General features: G+C 39.8%; 1 protein-coding gene across 1 annotated transcript in view; it reads left to right on the top strand.

Moving 5' to 3' along the window:
* KIAA1143 (KIAA1143 ortholog) overlaps positions 1-22755 on the top strand; it is a 59789-nt gene extending 37034 nt beyond the window's left edge. Inside the window, exons 2-3 of the mRNA XM_069211484.1 lie at positions 18449-18596; positions 21917-22755. Of these exons, the coding sequence (XP_069067585.1) occupies positions 18449-18596; positions 21917-22134 (366 nt within the window). The 3' untranslated portion in view covers positions 22135-22755. The remainder of the gene's footprint in view (positions 1-18448; positions 18597-21916) is intronic.
* The last annotated feature ends 1540 nt before the right edge of the window (positions 22756-24295 follow it).

Genomic DNA, 24295 nt, shown 5'->3' on the forward strand with positions numbered 1-24295 from the left:
GATATTGACACCTTTCACAAAATATTTATATCATATATATTGAACATTTATTTCAAGTCTTGACATACAATTGTCTGTCTGAAATTCTCAAAATCATGGTTCCCATCGGGCTGGCTCTTCAGGCTCCATCCCCCAAAAATGTGATTTTTCTGATGGATACAACTACCTGTGGATTCCTCACCTCATGAATACTCCCATGGCGCCAGCATTCGACGGAAATCTTCTTACTAGTCTCTGCACGTCGACGAGGACGTCACTGTCGCCCACGCGACGCCGTCTGACGTCATACAGGCAATAAGAGGTCCTCGACGACGTGCGGACGTCAGTTCCCTTTTTTCCGTGCATTCGAAACGGTTATCTTCGAGGGAGCAACTGTTACTCTTGCGGTTACAGTGTATATCTTGCTGCGTACTCTTTCTCTGTGGAAATAATGTCGCAGAGAAAGTCTGGATTTAAGCCTTGTCGTGAGTGTGGAGGCAAGATGTCGGTGACGGATCCTCATTCCGATTGCCTTTGGTGTTTGAGCTCCGACCACGACGTCTCGACTTGTGATTCATGTCAGCACATGAATCCGAAGGCCCTTAAAGAACGTGAGGCGAAGCGGTTTATGGCCAAGTCAAAGGAGAAGCATCACAAGAAGTCTTCTCCAAGACATCGGCGTCATCGAGACTCCCTGCGCCGTAGAGAATCTCGGCGTCATTCAAGGGAGGCTCGTTCAAGGTCTCCGGATCGGCGCCGAAAGACATGGGAGGTCACGACCTCCAACCTCCCACTGGCCCCTGTTTAAATGCCAGTGGCTCCCACACGGAGCCTCCTTTGTTCATATTAGTTTTTTGTCTTTTTTGCTTTTTGGCCCAGGTACACTTTTTCCTTCCAATGTATTGAAGTGTACTTTTACTTCATCCTCCATAGGCAGTCACCTGGGCTTCAGCACTGTTTATACTTTCAAACCACTCTCCATCCTTGTAGTCACACATTCCATATGCCACTTCCTTTTTTCCAGCTCTCAGGAATGGAAAACTGAAATTGGTTGCACTTCTAGAAATGCGCCAGATTATCTAGAAGACATAAGTGAGTTCCTGCACAAATAAAAAATAGTTCCTACACATGCAGAGAGAGTAGGTCTCTGTCATAATCAGACCATGTCCTATTGATGGGTGGAGCACATTCACAGATAGTTGACCTTTTTTTCCACAGTTTTATGTAGCACAAACTCGACTGGAAAGTAGTGGAGCACTTTACAGGAGCATCAGTGTCATTATACAAAGCCACATTCATTTTTAAGCATTGGCAGATTAAGGGATTTTCCCAGAATCAGTGGATGTTGAGCCAGTGCCGAGACTCAGTCCTGGTTCCTCAGTTCCAAAGTTGGCAGCTCTAGCGGTAACAATACAGCTGAGTCTCTGCATAGATAGTCCGGAACACCTGCACAGATACAGCAGAGTTTGTGCAAGAAGGGAGCTGAGCTCCTCCAGATATAATGTTTAGTTTCTTTGTTTATTTCTTGCAATGAACCAGAGCAGAGTCCCTCTATACATAGCTGAGCTTCTACACACAGAGTCATGTTAATTCATAGATTTTGTTGAGCCACCAGTTCACAGGCAGAGTTCAGCTCTTTCACCCTTCATTTCTGCACTTTAAAAGCTGAACCTTTGTGGGGACTTAGATACCAGTCACCAGCTTCTAATCTGTGGGAGTGGTTAGCGTCTGACATAGCCTTTCTCTGCTAGGGAGTCAGGAGGAGAAGGTAGGAGGGAGGATGAGAGGGAAAGGGACTGAGAATAGAAAAAAGAGCTACAGAGACAAAATAGAGAATAGTTACAGAGCAGAGAGAGAACATGTAAGACAATAAGGAGGAAAGACAATAAGGTGGGACGAAAGAGGAAAAAGAAATGAAAGGAGAATTTGACTGAGATGGTAAGAGGAGAGGAAAATATGGGAACGTGTGATATCCGAATGAGTGATGTGTGAACAAGCAGCAAGAAATGATGCTAAGGCAAACTTAACTGCACATTTAACCTACTACGTTTGCTGTCTCCGTCACCAGAAGTATGACTTTCACGATTGGCACTGCTAGTTGTGAATGCTGCAGGTTCAAAGAAACATTTACAGTAACAGTACTTATGTTTTTTTCTCCAAACTAAGCATTGTGTGGGGGTGAAGCTGCTGCACATGTACTGTCATGTTTTGCTACCTTTACTCTGCAGACTTCTGTCAATGGATATAACTTGTGCCAGTGTCCCGCTTCTTCAGAACATCATGCACAATGCTGTCATTCACTGTCGGCCCTGGTGCTACCACTTCTCCCAGCTTCATTGCAGTAGGCAAACCCCAGATTAAGTGGATGGATGTGTAACTCATAAAGCCTCTGAGAGTAGGTCAACTTCAAGGATAGAGGAGGAGGGATTTCCTTCAGCAGCCTTAATCTCCAATCATGGTTCCCTCAGCAGGCAGAAAGTCTCTAAGCACTCCCCTAGACTGCTAGTTATTTCTTCCATCTTCCTGCGAGAGATCAGCATCTGTTTAGGTCGAGGAACAGGAGCTCCTTACTGGTTGGTGGTGCCAACTAGCTGGAGTTACAGCATTCCAGTATGAGGGGGAAGAAGGTTCACAGGCATGGTCATACCTCCCCACATACATGGGTCTGTGCCCAGTCTCTGCCTGGTTATCCACATATAACTCATTCTAATCCTGCAGCACTGTGTCTTGTGCTGTTGATGCTGACCATAACAAGATTTAATCTGATTTTACACAGCTTCTGCTCCTTCATAAACATGGCTGACTACATTATTTACCAAAATGAATTTCTGTTGTAGCATAAGCACATTTAAATTTGGCATCTTTAGCCGACCCTCTTTCATTCGAAGAAAAAGGAAATGTGACTGAGTGCGAATTTGGCCTTGGCAGGTACCTGTATTGTTGTGAAATATATTTAACCTGCAACTCTCAAATAGAAACTGGCTTTAAGGTTGTAATTTGCAATATTGATGCTTTTCTGTCAGAGCAGCGCATAGCTAATTTAGAAAGGATTGTAGTGCCAAAGACTGAAAAAAGATTAATCACCCCTCTGTATTCTACTTTAGATGATAGAAAATACCCCAGTTACAAAGGCACTCAGTATCTGGACCATGATCTCTGTTCCACCCTGATGGGTACAAAGTGGATGCATCACTATTAATAAATCATCACATTGTTTAGAACTACATAAAAAGTTATGTTACATTTGATATTCTACTTTAACCTATAGTGCATTTACACATAGACTAACCTGAACCTTAAATGAGAGACAATTAATTAAGGTTTAATCCCTCTATAATAACTACAAACCACAATAATTTGCATTCAGTCTACTCACTAGACATCAAGAGGAACATAGCATACTGTCTATGGGAAAACATCCAAAGAATCCAAGTGCTCACTAGGATTGGCGAAGGTGAACTTTGGGAGCATTTTCAACTCTTAACCTTTTTTATTACATCAACTAAGGAAGAAAATGCGGAGTAGTGACTAAGTCAACAAGGGGACCTGATTTTGAATCCAGCATGGCAGTTTACCTAAAATTGTGCTTTTCTGTAAGGGAAATGCATTAGTTGGAGGTTTGCAGGGAATTGTGGGTAAAACAAAAACTAATTGGATCTACTCAAGTAATGCCATCTTGGATTCCCCTACGTGTTTAGTTTAAAAAAATGTACAGGTTGGCTAGGTTTCCCTAGGTACCGGCTGTGCTAGGGTCCAAAATCTAGAGGGTCAGTTTTCAATGGAAAAATGTGCTGCATCAATGTTGCATTTTGTGCCGCTTGTGGACAGGCACTAGGTCTACCCACATAAGGGAGGTACCATTTTTATCGGGAGACCTTGGAGGGGGAGGCTAGGGGAATGCCAGGTGGAAGGAAGATTTCGTCTCTCTGCAGATTCCAAAATTTTCCATTACTGAAATGTGAGGAAAATGTTTTTTTTTTTTTTTTATATCAAAGTTTGAGGTTTTCCAGGGATTATGGATTAAAAAAGTGGTAAAAGCCACGCAAGTAAGCCCACCCTTGATTCTCCTAGGTGTCTAGTTTTCAAAAACATACAGGTTGTCTAGATTTCCCAAGTTGCCAACTGAGCTAAGGTCTAAAATCTAGAGGTACCCTAATTGGAAAAAGAGGGTCAGTTTTCGTTGGAAAAATGTGCTTCCTCCATGTTGCGTTTTGGACTGTTTCCTGTTGCGGGCACTAGGTTTACCCACACAAGAGAGGTAACATTTTTATCAGGAGACTTGGGGGGAATGCTGGGTGGAAGGAGGTTTGTGGCTTCCCACAGATCACAGAAATGTGTTCTTTTAGTCAAAGTTTGAGGTTTTCAGGGGATTCTGGGTACAACAGTGTGGTGAGACCCACACAGGTCAGCCCAACTTGGATTCCCCTAGGTGTCTAGTTTTAAAAAATGTACGGTTTTGCTAGGTTTCCCAAGGTGCCAGCTGAGCTATGGTCTAAAATCTAGAGCTACCCAGTTTGGGAAAAGGGGGTCAGTTTTCATTGGGGAAAAATGTGCTGCATGTATATTGCATGTTGGGCCATTTTCTGTTGTGGACACTAGGTCTACTACCCACACGTGAGGTACTATTTTTATCCGGAGGCTTTTGGGAGCATAGAATAGTTTAACATTTGTTATTACCAATTGGATTTCACTCATTTGTGCCTATCTAATGTAAGCCAGTGTATAAGAAGGATGACATTAAAAAAAAAAAAAAAAAAACTCCAAATCATACACCAGTAGGAGGACCCACAAATTGAGAGATGTCGAAATAACCATTGGTCCTAAACTGTATGTCTTGTGCTCATTTCAGAAATTCACGAGTTTCCTTCATACCCATTTTTCACTCTGCCTATTTTGCTATAAGAATTGGTCTACACTTGGTACTCAAAGAAAAACATTGTACCGTGCAGTTTATCTGTTAGCTCTGGGTACCTTGGGTTCCTAGATAACCTACAAACCCTATATGTCCCAACAACCAGAAAGGTCTAGCGGACATAATGGTATATTGCTTTTGTCAATCTGCCATTGTGCCAAAAAAGTTACAGATGAGAACATTGTCACATGCTTGTTTTTTCCTACTCCTTTTCACATTTTTTTTTTTTTTCAACAGTTATTTTCCTTGGGGAAACCTTGAGAGATGTACATATATGAGCCCTTGCTGAATTCAGAATGCTATCAACTTTTCAGAAATCTATAGCTTTTCTGGCTCACCCATGAGTTTCAGACTGGTTTCCACCGCAAACTGGAAGTACGTTGAGAGCACATAAAAGAGGGAAGATAGGCTACCTCTTGGAAAAATGCTAAAATTGTGCTACATTTTTAGGTCCAAGCGTACAAGTGTCTTGACCTGTTGTAAGTATTGTGGGCTTTTAACCACACCCACCTCATGCCCATCACTTTTACTCGTTTGCGGGCTTGCCTTTCAAAAATCCCTTGATGCCATTGGTAATTGCTTTACATTTGTCCTGCTTTGAGGCTGTTTTTGTCACGCCTTGCAGCCTGCCCCTGTTACATGGATTATTGCACTATTGCCGATATACTGCAGCGTGGGAGAACTATTTATTTTGTGTCTCCCCTTCCTGCTGCATGGCAGCCATGGTGCTCACAGCGCTCACAGGCACAACAGCTTGAACTCGATCAGCGGTATTGGAGCGCTGGTCACATTGTTCAGTTACCTAATCAGAGTCCGTTCTTGTGGCACTCCACAAAGCAAAAGCAGCTCTTCCGCTGTGTCGATACTACAGTATTCACTGCAAGTGGGAAAACTCAACCCATAATGCTTTGAAGGGCATTCTTTTACAAAACATTTTTGCTCATAACTCTGCATCTGTGGGTCCCTACACTAGGTTAGTGGGGACCCCAAAATAACCCCTCCCACCATTCAGTATCTATTTAAGCTTTCTCATGGCTGGAATGTTTGTTTTACAGCTGGGAACAGCTTGTGTTTTAAGGGCCTTCTTTGTAATATCATTGCTATAGGCCTGCTAGCCCTGAATATATGTAAAGCACTACAGCCTCTAGGGGCTAAACATGTGGTTACACTGCATTACTTTCTTCCATTTTCTTTTTGTGTGGTTATGCCCTCTAGGAGCTAACTATATAGTTATATGACCATGTTTCTTACAAATGCTATTTTCATTGTTTTGTCCTCTAGGGGATGTTCTAAGCACTACAGTCACATCATCATATTAAAATATTTGTGGCACAGAAACTTGTCCCGCAATGCAAGGGCATTACTTTTTCAAAACATTTTTGCTCATAACTCAGCCTGTGGGACCATCTTCAAAACATTGACCACAATGTGCTCTTTCTGTCTATGTCCTCTCTGGTTCCCCACACTATGTTAGTGGGGACTTCAAAATAACCCCTTCCACCATTCATTATCTTTTGAAGCTTTCTCATGGCTGGAACTTTGTTTTACAGCTGTGAGACGGTATATTTTATGGTCTTTGTAATATCATTGAAGTAATCCTGCTAGCCTTGAAAATGTGTAATGCACTACGCCCTGTAGGGGCTAAATGTATAGTTACATTGCATTACTTTCTCCCTTTCTTTTTTCATGTGGTTATGCTCTCTAAGGGCTGATTGTATGGTTACATGACCATGTTCCATACAAATGTTATTTTTATTGTGGCGTCCTCTAGAGGCTGTTCTGAGCATTGCAGTCAACATACTATAATATTTGAGTCACGAAATCTTGCCCCATAATTCTTTGCAGGGCATTACTTTTACAAAACATTTGTGCTCATAACCCAGCCTGTGGTGGTCCTAGGACAATGGGATCACCTTCAAAATGCTTTTTCTGTCTACATCATCTCCGTGTCACCACACTAGGTTAGTGGGGACCCCAAAATAACCCCTCCCACCATTCACTGTCTCCTCATGGTTACAACTTTTGTTTTACAGCCGGGAGAAGTTTTGTTTTAAAGACCTTGTTTGTAATGTCATTGCGGTAGGCCTGCTAGCCCTAAAAACTTCCCCTGGGGGCTGAGTATATGGTTACACTGTAAGCGGAATCTCGCCCAGATGTCACAATTCATTGAAGACAATTCTATACTTTCAGACTTCCAAACTGGATTACGCCCAGGAAGAGGCACTGAATCGGTACTCATAGCAATCTGAGATGATCTTAAAAACACAGGCGACCGCAATGGAGTTGCTGCACTACTTGTCTTGGACCTCTCGGCTGCCTTTGATACAGTTGACGATGACACCCTAATTCAAAGACTCCATGAAGCCGGCATACAAGAGGCTGCTCTTGACTGGATTACTTCCTGTCTTCAAAAAAGATCTAATATCATCTACTCACCCCCCTTCTCATCCAAACCCTACCTCACAAAAGCAAAGGTCCCCCAAGGATCTATCATCTCACCTTTGCTTTTCAACTTCTACATGATATCACTACCAGAACTGATTGATGATTTCCATCTCTCATGCTACAACTATGCAGATGACGCACAAATACTACTTAAATTAGAATGCCCCAAAAACATTGAAAACTCAGAAATCTTCAGTTGCCTCTGAGCCGTTGATCAGTGGATGGCCTGGAGCCATCTCAAACTAAATACCTGCAAAACAGAAATACTCGTATGTGGTGGCTGGAAAAGTTATGACCCTCTGTGCGTCTGGCCTGACTATCTCAGATCTCCTCCTCAATTATCCAAGGAAGTTAAAAACCTTGGAATCACCCTGGATTCCAAGTTAACTATGAATGCCCAAGTGGACTAATTAGCACGAACAAGCTTCATCGCCTTGAAGACTCTACGACGCGTCTTCCCCCACCTCGGATTTCCACACAAGGTGCAAGCTACTATCTTGCTTGCACTATCCAAACTGGATTATGCCAATGGCCTCTACCATGGATCATCTCTATCTATTATGAAAAAACTGCAACGTATTCAGAACTCCGCAGCCAGGCTACTATTACATATAAAGCCGCAAGCCCACATCTCCCCTACCTTGAGAGCACTACACTGGTTACCCGTTCCCAGAAGATGCACTTTCAAGCTGCTTTGTATCACCCACAAAGCTATACATGGAACAGGACCACTTTTTATCAGAAACAAAATAACCAAATACATCCAACAAAGAAACCTCCGCTCAAGATTGGCACCCCTCCTTAGAACACCGCCATACAAGAAAAAGACTATAGGTGGTACATCCTTCTCCGTTCAAGCAGCCAAACTATGAAATTCATTACCCCAACTATAAAAGCCACAGATAACTTTCTTGTCTTCAGAAAACTACTCAAGAGTTGGCTCTTTCCTTCATAACCACCATATTCAAACAACCATGGACTGCATATGCCTATGTTGATAAATATTTTTTTCTGATTATGTGTCTATTTCTAGTTATGTATAGTTCTTTAGAAATTATGTATTGCTACTATGTCATAACAGTAAAATACACACACACACACTCTTTAAACCTGTTTGACTAAGTATATTTACCCATGGTTCTAATTATATATTGTATGTACATATGTGTGTGTATTCGTGTGTGTGTGTATGTATATATGTTTGTGTGTGTGTGTGTGTATGTATGTATATATATATATATATATATATATATGTGTGTATGTTCTGTACTTGGCATGTTTGTGGGTCATTGCATGGCTCCTGGTTGGGTTGTTATACTAGATATCTATGAATCCCTGCTCTCATCTTATCACACTTATCTACCCATCATCATATGTCATGTCTCTCAATCTATCCTCCATTCCCACTCTGACTCATCCCAAATCCATTCTACTACTTTCATCTCCTAAAGAACTCTGCCTAAGCTCTTCCCTCCGCTTCCACATCTAACTCACCAAACCTCACTCTATTACCATGACCTCCCAAACAACCCTACTAAATTCTCTCTCATTTAGCTCACCCTGCTACTATGATCTCCCTTACCCTTCCACAGACTCTTCCCAGCTCCATCCCCCTTTACTCATCCCAAGCCTTTGGGATGAGTAAATGAGGGATATACTCCCAATTAACACTTCTGGATTTCTTTCCTCCTCCACCCCTCCATTACTCCAGTCAATCTAACTAACAAACTCTCATATCCGCGGCTCAAATTAACTCATACTAAAACTGTACTCATATTTCCCGATACTAATCCATCACTAATTCTTGTTGGGTTCAGGAGTAGCGTGCTACTCGCCGAAAAGCGCTTTGACGCCTCGTCAGGGGTAGTAAGCGCTATATAAATACTATTACAATTACTTTCTCCTGTTTTTTTCATGGAGTTATCCCCTGTAGGGACTAACATTACTGTTACATGACCATGTTTCTTACAAATTATATTTTTGTTATGGTGCGCTCTAGGGGCTGTTTTAAACATTACAGTCTAATGCCAAAAGTTTTTTTTCCGCTAAAGCTTCATATGATAATTGTATATGTTTTAATAATCTCTCCTTTTTACAATTATGACCATAATTCAGGCCAACGTAACATCCTTATTACATTATGACTGTTTGAAAACTCTTGATATGTTTGGATGACCATTCTAGTTTATTTCTCTTGTTTCTTCTCCGTGGCTGCCTTGTGCCTTTTTTGGGGGGGAATTGTGTTAGCCAGCCAGCAACTCTGATGGTGGGTTGGTGAAAGTGGTATTCTTTTGGAATTAGCATGGCAGATTTAAATTAGAATGCTAATTGGCAAGATTTTCACTTTTTGCTGCAGATAGAGGAAGAAGGTAAATGGAAGTGCTTTAGTTATATGCAGGGTCGCTGGAATTATATGGCAGGAAAAGACGAAATTGTGAGGCAGGTTTGACCAATTTATGTGGCAAGAAAAGTTCAGTTGTGAATTTACAATGCCAATAGCTCTAACTCAGGCAAATGTGAGACCTATTGCATTGCAAATGCTTGTTTTTTGATTCAGCTTTCTGGAAGATGGTTTCTGGAAGATGGTTTCTGGAAGATGTTTCTGGAAGATGGTGACTTTAATACAGCAAACATTTCATGGATGCTGTTGTTAGGGCGAAAGACACTTGATCCCTACGTTTCTTTAAAAAATAAAATTGTACACTTTTGCCATATTTTACCTATTCTCTCCGGGGTAATCCACAAATCCTCTGCACTTTTAGAATCCCCAGGATGTTGGAAAAAATACACAAATTTGGGATGGATAGCGTATGTGCACCAATAGTTATGGAGGCCTCAGTGTTAACTACCCCAAATAGCCAGCGTTTATTTTACATAATTATCTTCAGGCTGCAGATAGAAGAGCTTGATAATTAGCAGTGCTGGTTTCAGATTTATGACACAGGGCACAGAGGTGAAGAACTGAAGCACTGAGGTATTTAAATCTTAAACGAAAGTCCATATTAACTCAAAATTGGATCATAAATGGGGAAGACATTGAAATGAAAAGTTAACTTAATGATTATTTTAACTATTCATTTTAATTCTGTCCCACTTCAAAGTGTTGTTTTTACAAACAGCAGGTCTCTTGCTCCCAGTGGCCATTAGACACTTTCCATATTAATAACTGCAAAATACTTCATTTTTTTTCAAATGTGAGAAATTTAAAATGCATATAAATATTTCTATGAAACTTTGCCAGTGTTTTTCTCCACTTTTAATGAAGCCAATTATGCCTTAATGTTTATGTTTTATGAAGTGTGTTTAAATGCCTCCTTGAACAAATAGCTGTATGTGTCTGTTATAAATATGGCACCTTGTCTACAGGCCACTGGGTGCAAGGTGCCTACTGTCTGTAAATGCAACACTTTGAAATGGGAGAACATTTATGGAATCCATATAAACATAAAGTTAACTCTTCGGTTTAATTTTCTCCCATTTCAAAGTGTCACATTTACCGACAGCAGGGATCTTGCTCACAGTGGCTGATAGACACAGTGTCATATTTATAACTGAAAAACACAGCAATTATTTCAAGGGAGGGCATTGAAAGTGCAGACAAATGTTCCATGTCATGACTTTTTTTGGTAGAACATTTGTCTTCATTTTAAATTTCTCTCATTAAAAAATAGTTGTATGTTTGTGTTACATATGTAACAGTGCCACATATGGCAAAAGGTATGCCTTGTGCCACAAGAATATATACAACACAGGCTCTCAGTCACCCATACACTTATATTCCATCCATACACACACATGTTCATACATCCCCACAGACCACACTCTGACTGACACACATGGTAGACCTGTCATGATGCCCCTTGTCAAGTTATTTTTTTCATTCCATAGTCTTTGGCTCTATGTACATTAGGCTTAAAGTCAGTGAAACTGGGCATGGGGGTGTCTGGTGACATTGCACGAGTGGCTTGGGCTTCAGTAGTTCACAATGATTTTCACGGATCAGAAGTAACGCTCACTACAGAAAAGACTGGAGACCCCTGACATAGACCTATGGCCTTCAGTGTGACAACTCCACCGAAACGTTTAAACAAATTTTATGTGCAGAATCTGCTTAACACTGTGATACCATAGATAATTATTTCTTTAAGACATCATATAATTTGTTCAATGATCAAAGCGGATCAGCATTTATTTTAATAGACATATGCTTGTTGTCTTATTTCCTTCTCCCTTTTTATTCTTGTTTAGGTCCAGCGTAAGCATTTGACCTATTGTATACTTATACTGTGGGCATAAAGGGATTTCAGTTGTTGGTTGCAGTGTCCTTTAAAAATTCTTGCTCGCTAGTGGTCAGTTCTGCCTTTTCCTCACTTTTTTTTCTCTTTCGGAGCAGTGACCAACTACTGTATTGTTCCACTTTAGTTTCTTTATCTGTTGCTGTGAGGTACTATTTCTGACATTTCTTCTGTGCTCCCCTTTCACTGTGAGTGTTTTAGGTTGACAGCTGTCTGCGTTTTATTGCAACAACAACAGATGATGGATGGACTTCAGAGCAAATCAAACAATCACCCCCAGTCACAGATCTAGATTTAATCCATAATTTTTTTTTTGCTTGCCATGCCATTCCAGTTTGAACCCAGCCACATGAAAATCAGTCTTGAAACTGTTCCACGTGGGAACAGTCCAGCCCGAACTGCCAGGCCAGGTCCTCCCTGAACCAGAAACAAACATCCAGGGACCGGTTTCAGGGTATCACCCCTCATCAGCCAGTTCAAACAAACACTGGGCCATTTAGCTCTGTGCTCACGAAAGCCACAATGAAAGGCACAATATGCCCTTGAATCACATTGCAGAGAGTCTCTCTCTCTCTCTCTCCAGGGCCCCTCCCTGCCAACACTCACAATCCGTTATTGGGACCATAAATCTTCTCAGCTGCTCTGCTAACTTCATTGGAGCTTTGTTGAAATGGGAGGCAAATGTTTGCAAGACTTTTCATTCTGTTAACATGTTTATTTATGTCAAACACTTTCTTTCAAATCCTACGAATAATCTCAAAGGCAAGTCATATGTGCTAAAATAATGCCAGAATGTCCTCTACAAAAATTCCAGTAGGCAGTAACAGGAATTGTATTGTTTTCCATTGGTATTTCTGCTGATGTGATTTAACCCTTGCGAGCACCAAGGTGCTTCCTTGATGTGCTGTCTATGATAATCCGACCATCAAATAAAGAAAAATAGAGCACAATAAAACTATAGTATAAATTTGTTTTACCCTGTAGGATTGCGTAATTATATATTGAAATGCAAGGCGTATATGAAAAAAGTGCACAGACCCAGCACAGTAATCCATTGTGATGTCTTGTACTCCTTGCAAACTACTGCCTTCATTTTGGGGAATCCGTTCTCTTCTGAAGTTTGAAAAATACACATTTCTTTGAAGATATCTTTTGGCTTACTTCGTAAGTACTGCTGACAGGTTTGTGTCCATGCTGAAGCAAGAGAGATGTCTGATACGTAATGAAGGTCAGATTTCTGTGGTGCTCTTCTTGTCCGGGCTACCACATGTTTATGATTCAGTCCCCAGCCACGAATGTCATGAAGCTGTTTTTGGCCCAGTTGTGTGAATATCACAGACCACACTTTCTGTGTAGGGTACGTGCTGTAGAATCGGTTCTTCATTTTCTGCTGAGCTGATCGACACAGGGTCTGAGTGGCTGCTTGAAAAGCAGAAAAAGGTTAATCTGTTTTATACAGACATACATAGTGGAACGGCAAATAGCGTAAAAAATAGATAGTCCGTGGAGACATATGATCACCGTGAGGTGAGAAGGAAGAACCTGTGTGGACTGAGTGTAGGATGAGAAGAGGCACTTAGGGAAGCTCCAGCTACTGTGACACCACCTTCCTTAACCAGCTCACTGTGATGCAGAATCTGGTGTAGAAATTGCCCTGGGGCCAAATGGCTTCGATCAGTTCTAGTAACATGTTTTATTTTGCACTTTGATTCAGGGCAAGTGAAATGTGTTCTTATGGCCAGCCTTGGTTAGTGTTATTTTTCTATCATTGAATTTGCCTAGAGTCCGTGTTGATTGGGGCAGAGCCTTAAAGCTCCTCTTACGAGTCAGAAGGTTGTTAAAAGTCCTGTAATAGTGTTTCGGTGGAAGTTCTCTTGGAGTCTCTAGTATTTTTCTGCTTCAGTTTTTGCCCATGTTTGCTCTGTTAGACTAGCCTCTTCTCCATTTGCTTCCTCCAGAGTTTGTGACAGAATTGCTGTTAAATACACCGACTAGGACGACGACAGTACACAGCTTGTTTAAATGCCAGGGTCTAATCAAAGAGGAAATTTGAGTAAGAAAATTGGTGTTTACGAAAACATTCCCGGCATAATCATAATTTTATTTGAACACGTCTGCCCAAGATTTCCGACCCGTACTAGTCTGAGAAAGTAAAAAAATCCTTCCTGGCAGTGTAATTTTAAAGCTAACACAACATTAGTTAAACTCGGCATGTAGTCTAGGAGATTAAGCAAATAGTTACACCCTGCAGAGACCTGCATCAAGTTGTTGCTTCGCTTGCTTTGCTTTGCTTTATTCTACGATGAATGCTACCAATGCATAAACTGCACGAAACGCTGTTCAGGCGTTGAGACGCTGTGCTGCATAGAGGAAATAAGGGGCGTCTTTTGAAACTTCCTGAGGAAATCGAGATGTTGACAGTCTCCTTGGAACGTTGTGCTTCGTAAATTGAAGGAACGCATATAGTATATGCGGAATCTACGTGTGTTAACTTTTTGCTTGTGTTTTTTTTCTGTAAGAGGGATAGTTTGGCGGATCAGGCAGATCTTCACGTAGTCAGTGATAAATGTTGAATCCCAACAGGATTGCCTCAGTCGTTCATCCTTCTGAAGATGATACATGTGCATTTGAGATGGGGAATGCAGCTTAACCGCTCTAAAGTGGTAAAGTCGGTCTCAGTAAGGGTTGTATTAGCGGATGATGTAGCTCTACTAGCACTATTTCGATAAGGAACTCATTTCTTCAGGGTCAGAAGGTATTTTTTTTTTAAAGGCAATAATAACTGCTTTTAAGTTGCCTTTATGACTAAAAACAGTTTTGAGAGAGACATGTTTTACAGATAATGTTGACTTGACACTGTTTTTTTTTTTTTTTTTTTTTTTTTTTTAACTATTTTGTCAGTTCCTCTACAAGCACTCTTTTGAAAAAGAACTAATTTCTTCAGGCTCAGAAGGTATTTTTTTAAAGGCAAAAATAACTGCCTTCCAAACTATTTCGTGTAGATAATCAGAGTTACGCAGTGTACATATAGTAAGGTAATTTGTAGGAAATGCACAGTCTGCTTAGTTATCGCTAATATTTTTTGTTAATTTAGATATTTGACCCGGTTGGGGCACCAAGTGTTCAAATACCTCCTTAGCCTGTTCACCTCCTCCTCCTCCTCTCGTACTCTCACTCTCTCCCACACGTACACCCCTCACTCACTTTTTCGTTTGAAGACAACTACTCTCTGTCTTCATACTCTGCTTTTGGCTGTCTCCACCCACTTAGTTTACTCACATTATGATACGACCTATCACGGTTATTGTGGTTTGTGTGGGAATAAATCCCATGTAGTTACGATTACACGGAGTGCCAACAGATACAATGCAAACCAGTGAGTGCATAGATGGATGATGAAAAATAACTACATAGCGCACACTACAGAGGTCAAACTCCATGCATACACCATTAAACAGATTCCTCCTTTTTCCACCTCTAAAAGCCGCGCACGATTGACCGGCTAGGAAAAAAGTTTGCCATCCCACTACAATAAATTTGAGACTGGACACATTTTTGGTTTTCTGGGCTATAGGCAATTTTCTATGGACTAGTCCTACTTTTATCTTATCCACGTGCTTGTACTTACCTGTCTGGTTCCACTTTTAGGTTGAGCATGCAAGCGCTCTGGCCTGTTGTAATCTAACTGTGGGCTTTTAACCATGCCCACCGTGGACCCATCTCTATCACTTGTTCATGGGCTTGCCTTTCAAAAATCCCTCGTTATCATTGGTAAATGCTTTATGCTTTACGCTTTACATTTGTCCATCCTTGGGGCTGTTTTGTGACCGCTTTGGCCATCAACCCTGTTACATGGATAATTGCATGTTTGCTGATACGTTTAAATGCGAGCAAACTTCTTTTTCCTTCTGTGTCACTCCTTCGTGTTCATGGCAGCTGTGGTGCTTTGAATCTGCTTGCTAATGTCAACTGTTTTACTTTTTATTTTCAATTTATTTGGCAAGAAAAGTCCAGTTAGGAATATATAACGCTAATAGCTCTAACTCGAGGAAACGCTAGACCCATTGCACTGCAAGTGCTTGTTATTTTTTCTTACCATTTGGGTTTTGATTTTGAGTCGATTTGGGGGGTGATATTATGTATTATTTTAAATCTTCGTAACGCAAACTGTTTAAAAAATAAAAAGTCTGATAACAATATTAGACAAGTGTTGATATATAATATATGTGAACTATCTGTGAATAGACATAGTATTTGTGTACCCGTCCTTAAAGCTCTGTGCACCTTTATACCTCTGTGATACTGGCTTGATTGTAGATATCGAGTTGTAAACAAGTTTGATGTGTGATTAAGGCGACCTGATCGGCTGAGGTTGATGTAGTGTGATACTAAGGTTCCCAAGGAGAAATTTTACTTTAGCAGTGCTCTGCCCGCCCCCTTTGTTTGTGGTTGCCCCTTTCTCATTTTTAGAGACATGCACAGAAACAAACCATTGTTGTTCTAATAGACCCATTTATTAGGAAAGCACAACATTCAGTTTAACAAGGGAATAAGCATTAGAGAGGTTTGAGCATGGCTAACAATGGGTCACTCAGTGCTCAAGATGTCCTTCCTAGCACAACAGCGATGACGCTAGTGCCTCCCACATTCTGACTTGTCAGTTTTCTATCCCACACGGATTTCACATATCTTACCCAACCACTGATATTTTCAAGCAACTTGGGAAGAAAGAGATACAATATTTATTTTCAATCAAAGTATAAACCTAGCACCGCAAATTCACTGATTCTGCCCCCAATCACATCACTTAACCCGGCACCATTTCTTACTGTTTCGCAATCTGAAACTAAGTTTTACAGGAGACATTAACCTGCACGCCCGTTTGAGAGACCTGGCAATCTGACCATATGTTTGACACGAGATTGATCTGTATTCACTGCTTCTGTGTAACCTAGTAATGTGACTGAACCTGCTTACATTTCTGATTCCATAAACTCCGACCTCGATTTACCTTATGATATCTTGCCACCTACTTCTTTAGACAATGAACTTAATCCTGACCTCATTGGTTAGCTTATATGAAAACCAGAGCAACCATGTCAGTTTCCATGCCGTTATTGTGAACTCACAGGTATCCGAAGGCAACAAGGTCCAGAATACTATTTTCAAAATAAAATATCGCCTTAGCCCTGTCTAGTTATCAATGTATTTAACTTTACCAACGGACCAGTTCATCACTGCATATTCTATGTTTAACAACATAAAAAGTTTATTATAAATTGTGATAACGAGAATGACCCAATTTACGAAATGGCTGAGGCTAGTAAGAAGCAGAACGCCAATAATCAATGGCACAAATGTACTTACCTTTCAGGGGAAGTGTGCTCAGCTGTAATGTCATTGATCAGGATGCCTTTTATACCAAGGTGTTAGTCAATTGACAAACAGTCCCACAAACGCACTCCCTGGGTTGCGCTTTCTTGCTCCAATTTCTTCTCAAAATAAACGTGGTGTATACCACGAATAATTCCAAAATCACTAATTTTCACTGCATTGGCTGTATTTCATAGAGTGTGTTGGTACACATATTCCATTTTCTCATTACCATCATGTCAGTGTCTGTAACAATGTTAATGTCAAAACAGATCAGACCAGCCACATGAAAATCAGGAAAATGGAATATGTGTACCAACACACTCAATGAAATACAACCAATGAAGTGAAAATTAGTGATTTGGGAATTATTCCTGGTATACACCATGTTTAGTTTTGGAAGAAATGGTGGCTTAGGTGGAGGCCAACTTGCAGCATAGGGTCTTGGAACAAGTACATCCTTTGGCCAAATATTGTACTGTAAGTAGTCTAGTCGCATATATTGATGATTGTGAGTGAAAGGCAACACAAAGTTCTCCATTAATGCAGACTATATTTTGTCAATACGAATGACCTGTTTTCTTCAAATGCTATGGCGTGTAGACTGTGTAGCAGTAAAGAAGCTTTAAAGGTATACTTAAGAATCATTTTCAATTTTTATATTATTTTCTTTATAGATACATTTGCACGTCCCAAGTGTTCACACAACAGTGATATCAATGAGGTCATGTGTGATGCCATCAGTCTCATTTGAGAGGTCATTAGTGATGTAGCAGTGTGTGGTGAAGGCATGAGTTATAATTTTGCAAAGTTCAGTGTTTTTAGATTTTGGTATGTTTCTTTTGAAGTTTGATTATCATGTTCATAGCACCAGGGGGAAAGTAGAAGATGTGTAAAGCATGTCATCTTTGTCTAATATGACCCCTCGTACGACCGCATTAGTATTTGTTCATTTTAGCAATGTTTGTCACCACTCCCGGCTGCTATCTTCGTTGTTTCCTATACCTGCCAGCTATAGAAATTGTTTCTTCTATTGAGTGACAAATCGTGTAAGTATGTAGGCTGGTAACTTGTGGGTAAATTGATCTGGTCCTAATTTGTGTGTGACTACAGCACTATGGTTTATCTCAAGTTAGGTGGCATGTCCTGGAGGAATATCATTGTCGAAATGTACCTTTGCCTCACTCACTGAGTACATCTTTGATAAAGGATACTCGGATATATTGCTTGCCTCAAATGCTTGAAAATTATTATTTTTTTTTATTTAAAAACTGTTGCTAGTTTTCATTTTATGCTCATCTATAAGCCTCACCTGAGAAACATTTGACTTGCCAAATATTGAATACTCGTCTCAGTGATGCGTACTTGTGCATTATTCCAGAAAGGTGATCTAACCTCCTTTATCTGCTTTTAGCAGTAAGCATGATTTTTGTTATTTGTATAGCGACAAGAACTTCCTGCTCCTGGAGACTTTAGTGATGATAGCGACAAGGAAGATGAGGAGCCACAGATTGTAGTGCTGAAGGAAGGTGACCTGAATGCAGACGAAGTAAAAGAACTAAAACTGCAAGTTAAGAAAGATGAAAAATCAGGTGCAAGTGTTTCCACTCAGTCTTTTCATTTCGGTTTCAAGGGTTTTCCCTCTTATGCTACCCACCCACCCAGTTGTACTTCACAATGCACGTTTTAAGGTTATCAATGTATCCGGATTATAAATATTTATCTCGTGCTCAGACATGCTTTTTAGAATCCAATCTGGTCCTCTGTGTTGGACCTTGTGTGGCTGACATCTCCAAAGGCTAGTTCAATTAAGGCTCTGTTGAAATAGTTTTTCGGGTGGAAATGTTGACATTTCTGTGGGGTTTGATGATAAATTGTAACTCTGGCTTGGTAAATATTATGGACTTCTTGGATACAGATCCTTGAAATTTCTGTGGTCTAGCCAACCGTTTAACTTGTCAATCAAACACTGCCTTTTTGTTTTCTTTGTCTAATTTGTAATTCACCCCTATTTGTGACCCGTGTGATGCACTGATCACTGCACTGTGCCCTTTCTACTTCCCAACAGTTTATCAGCAACCAAATACTTTTTCTTTATTTCTGTATATAATTAAACGTGAATAATTTGTTCTGCATAAACATTTTAATCTCATTGACTGACCGTTGCTTGTTTGTTATTCATAGCATTATCTTCAGTCTCTTCTGGAGAATAACTTGAACCATTGGGGCACCATAAGTAATGTTGACAGTTTTCACTTAATGTTATCCCTTACAGGACTCCTTTTGTAGCCATACATTAAGCTTAATAGATTAGACATGAATATTAGTGTGTGCCACCAGCTAGCAATTTCTCCAAAATCCCACTTTTTAATGTTAGAAATAAATAAATGTGATATGGGAAAATAATACATTTTGAGTAGAGTGAGCAGGAGTACCACCCAGATATGGTCGAAGCATAGCAAGAAAATCACACCACATTATAATCTGTGTAAAAGCTATGAAATAAAGTTTGTCCCATATTTGCTAGAAAAACAATTCTGACTGAAATTCAGGGCATAAATATTGCTTAGATAAATGTCTCGCCAATCATGATCAATAAATGTCAAACCAGTCATGATCAATAAATGTCACACCAGTCATGATCATTAATCGCTTTTATAGTGCTGCAAAAAGGCTTACTCAGTTAAAAACAAAAACAAATTGGCAGATAATCACCGTTCTCTTTCTATCTAGCTTTCGCATCACCAGCTCCTTCACTTAAAAGCACAAAAATAGCGTATTGCAAGGTCTACATGTTCCAGAGTACCGGTGCAAGAGTGTGGTGTGCTTGTTCATTTTCTATTACTCTACTTTGAAGCAAGGATAAAAATGTAGGTGATATTTTTTGTAGCAATTACATTTAGTTCTCCTTTTCACAACCTTCGGGAAATCCAAGAACATGAATATTACTAAGCCTTAAATAATTTCCTTCTTCAGAATTACGAAGGATAGCTCAAGGGTTCCTTTCTGATATCCACTTTAGTATTGTCTCAAAAAAGAAACCCGGTGTTAATTACCAAACACTAATCCCCAGGATTAATATGGAAGTATTAAAGGATCCAAAATAGTCACAAAGAACACTTGTTTTGCACTATGGTCCACTTGGAAGGCTTCGATTTTTCAGTTGATAGCCTGCTTACTTGTAATGGCACCTCTCGTGTAGAATCAAATAAAAACCTCTAATAACAAAATAAAAACACATTTCTTGTTTAAATCCATTGGAGGACTATAGGCTGCAAAACTGCAAGTGAATTTGAAGTGTGGAAGCTGGCTAGCTTTTGAAAAGCTGTTGAAAACGTTGTGGCGTGTCTACGGCGCTCAGTGCTTAATTTGAGCTGCTAGTTGCCGGTGGGGGCCACTGGCACTCATTTTTGAGGACCGGCACTTATTTTTCTGCATCAGATAATTACCAGGCGCACAAGAGTAAAAAAAACAAAAAAACAAAGGAAGCGGAAAGATGGAGCAGGAAAAAGATATAAAACCCGTCACAAAGGAAAAAAGTAGTAACCTGCAAGAGTGAAATCAAGGGCGAGGGAATGCCTGGTAATTGATTAAAGAGGCTTGAGTTTGGATTCAAGATGTTAATACATTTAAAAGTGCCAGCTGTGGGCATCTGAGCACAGCTTTGGGCACCGGCACTCTCTTCCACAAATTAAGCACAGATGGACCTAACAGCAGTTCAATCGCTTGTTGCTGCCAAATATCTCAAATAATATGGGGGATGTTCAAAATTTTGGGCTTGCTGAAAAACAGTATGAAGTTACATTCATGGCTAGGACAATGCCACCATAAAAGTGAGTGTGTGTGCGCTTTAAGACACGGCTCATGCAAACCTACCTTATCTTGGCCACTTCAGTATAGTGGCGATGCATGTCTTACAAAGAGATTGTGTTTTATACCAATCTCTTCTAGGCTGATGCATTCAGCATCTCCTGAAGACAAGCATGAATTAAATGAGTGACTAAATAAGTTAGTACTGCATCTGTACGTTTGCTAGTGCATGGATGGAGAATCCATACTGAACTGAACAATAGAGGAACAAAGTGCTTCTTTCTGTTTTGATTAGTGCATAATTTCATCCTTATCCCGCTTAACAATTCCAAGTCTGAATGTCTGAAACAAGGTTAAACCTTGTTCAGATTTGCAAAGTAGCGGCGTTTTATATTTTATGTCAGTTGTCTGGTGTAGTTTTTTTTTTTAATTTTTTTTTTTTTACATCACCAAGTCAACTCTTGCAGTTGAAATACAACACGTAACCGTTCTAATATTTGAGTGACATTAGTGGTTATTACTGTACTTGATTCTTTTTATCCAATTCTATACAGAATATCCGTCTTAGTTGTACTGTTTACTTTGGCTTAACCATGTGCTGCTGCAACCCCTCTAGAGTTTAATGTTTCAGATTCGAATATAGCTGTTGATCGCATTGGCCTCAGTGATTGTAAGTGAAAGATTAAGAAGAATTTGTCTTGTGCACCCGTTCTGTTCATGAACAGCGAAGTGTCTGAATGCGCAGAGACCATGCACTCTAGGGGTGGTCTAGCGTTTGAATGTTGCCAACCACCTCATCTGTTCACACAAAACATTACTAAAAGCTTACGAACACATCTACTTGTTACAGGGCTGTATGATTGTTTTTTGTGTGCTGCGCCTAGAATAGGAACCTCTAGCACTTGCTGCACACTAGAAATAAATAAGATAAATTGCTTTGTGGAATCTTAATACACAGTGGTTTTCACCTTGGCGTGCTAGAATTCGTTTCTGTGGCACTTGTGGCCTCAGGCTAAGCTTCATAAAGTAACTTTGAAAAAAGTGTATGTGTTGCCTAGTGCCATTTTGATGAGCAGTTCTAATAAAAACAACTTTTCCTTAGATGAAGGTCCAGTTCCTCCTGATGGGAAGATAATGTTTCGGAAACCAGTCAAACGTTCTACTGAGGAGCAGTCTTCTGGGTTGTCTTCTTTCTCAAACAAGAAGAAAAAGCAGGATGAAAAGAAAGCCAAAAGGGACTTGGTGGCTGCCACAAGCACACAGAAGCAAGTGCGAAACAGCAGCTTACTCTCATTTGACGATGAAGAAGACGAGATTTAGATTTTGTACATAATGTTTTGCTTCCCTTTTTATTGCATGTATCTCAACCCAGAAGACGTTTGTGTGATAAAGCTCTAAACTGTATAGATGTTAAATAATGTATTTCCTTGTTTCTTTTTAGAAAGTATGTGGGCAATTTACTCTACAAAAAGCAAATGCATTGTGAAATTGGAGGATATAAGGGTGTAATAAGCAACTAAGTACGGGGTCGCACCTTGAGTTTTGTGGACCGATGCGACATTGCAGTCTTGTGTACACTTTGAACGTTGTGTATTGCCAATCGAGGCTGCGCAGTTCCTGGTAGATGTAAATATTTTCAAGAGCAGATGGACCGGTACCAACATGTCTGGTGAAGTAATGAATTTGAAATGAACACCTTATTTGATTGGTCATTTAAAAAAATCATTACTTTTTTTTTACTTATAGTTTATCAGTCTGTCTCTTGAAAAAGAAATTACCCTTTTAAATATTCAATTGCATTGAAAGATTATGCACAGATTGGTATTGCTTTTATGTCACCATAAAAAAGCATACATTTTTAAAACGCAGTAATGACCCAAAATTCTCAAGAAACATTCTTTTTTTATTCCCAGAATAAATTATCAGAATGCTCCCATCAAACTGGCATTTCTTTTGTTTTTAAATTATTTTATTATTTTTGTTTACTGTCTTACAGCATTTAACAGGATATAGTGGACTTTAGAAATGGGCCGTCTTTTTGATTCCATGAACTTGATAGCGCTCCTTTTCATAATGCCACATTTGTTGGTGTTAAAGGTTCTTGAAGGCATTAATGACATCTGATCATTTCACCGTTTTTGTACCGAACTGCAACAGTCTAATTTGACCACTGATTTAGATCTTAATACGAATAATATGACAAGACACTTACTTTCTGGCATGCTTCAAATCACGGTGTTCCTCTTTGGTACTGCTACACTCGCTAGATAGCCTATTACATGATCCATGGATAAAAGGAACCTCTCACCTGCTGTTTACTCAGTTCTCATGTCTTTCAGCCTGACCTGGTTTGGCCTAGAGATTGTTAGTATTTGAATTTATTATATGATTACACAACTCTGACTTTAGTATAAGTGGTTTTACTTTTTTCTCTAACAAAACACTTAAAGATTCTGCTTCCTTTTTAAGTGTAATTTCCATGCTTAACCTTAACAAGGACCTCTTGACAATTGTTCACTTTTCAGACGGTTTTTTCTCCTGTTTCTTGCATGGTAATTGGTATTTGTTCCTCTGCTTCAGCCTGACAGTTGATCAACATCCCTCATGTTATCCCACTATGAAAAAATCAAGCACATGTTTAAGTTAATGAAAACTCCCAGGTGTGGGATAGGGGTCTCGAGAAGACTGTCTCGCAGTACAAACAAACTAGATTTATTGGGGGGCTCTATCAATGGCTTTTCCAAACACTGCTTTGGATTTTACCGCAAGACTCGAAGTTTAAAATGATGTTTCCTTTATTGCTAACTCAGTAACTATGTAAACTTTTTGTGTAAAGATTGTAATTTAATTATCTTTGCAGCAGTTACTATGAACGTTCACATTTGGGAAGCTTGTTAAACTTTCCCATGGTTGATCTAAGACTAGTAGGTTGGATTGTTTAGAAGGGTAGATATGTGATAGTTTAAAATTGTAAAACATAGATAACTCGGTTGCTGCTAAAAAGTTCCAATTAATTTACCTGTTTTTTTTAATTTTTACATTTTTAGTAAGCAGCTTTATAGCAACAACCAAGTAGTTGAGAGATTCTCCATCTGTAGGGATTGCAACCCTATGTAGGTTTTGCATGAATACTATGTTTACTCAGATATTAGTTGTGAGTCAGTTGGTGGTTGTATTTTGTGTGTAAAGTAAGGGCCCTATAGTTGCTGACTTTACTGTGATTAGTTTATATTTGTGCCCAGATCAACCTTAATGAGCCTTTGTATACAACTTTCTTTGTTGGCACTCGATATTGAAAAGACAGTTATTATTTTAAGAGGGGATTTTAATGTGAACATCTCTATCCTTGAGGAAGGTAATGTAATCCCTAAAGTAGTGTATAAAGGGACACGTTTTGTCAAAAATAAAAATGTAAGTTATAGGTAGGTAGTTCAGCAAAGCTGGGGTTGATAATAACAAGTGCGACCTGCATGCCTGATGG

This window comes from Pleurodeles waltl, chromosome 10, assembly GCF_031143425.1.
Source record: "Pleurodeles waltl isolate 20211129_DDA chromosome 10, aPleWal1.hap1.20221129, whole genome shotgun sequence".
Taxonomy (NCBI): domain Eukaryota; kingdom Metazoa; phylum Chordata; class Amphibia; order Caudata; family Salamandridae; genus Pleurodeles; species Pleurodeles waltl.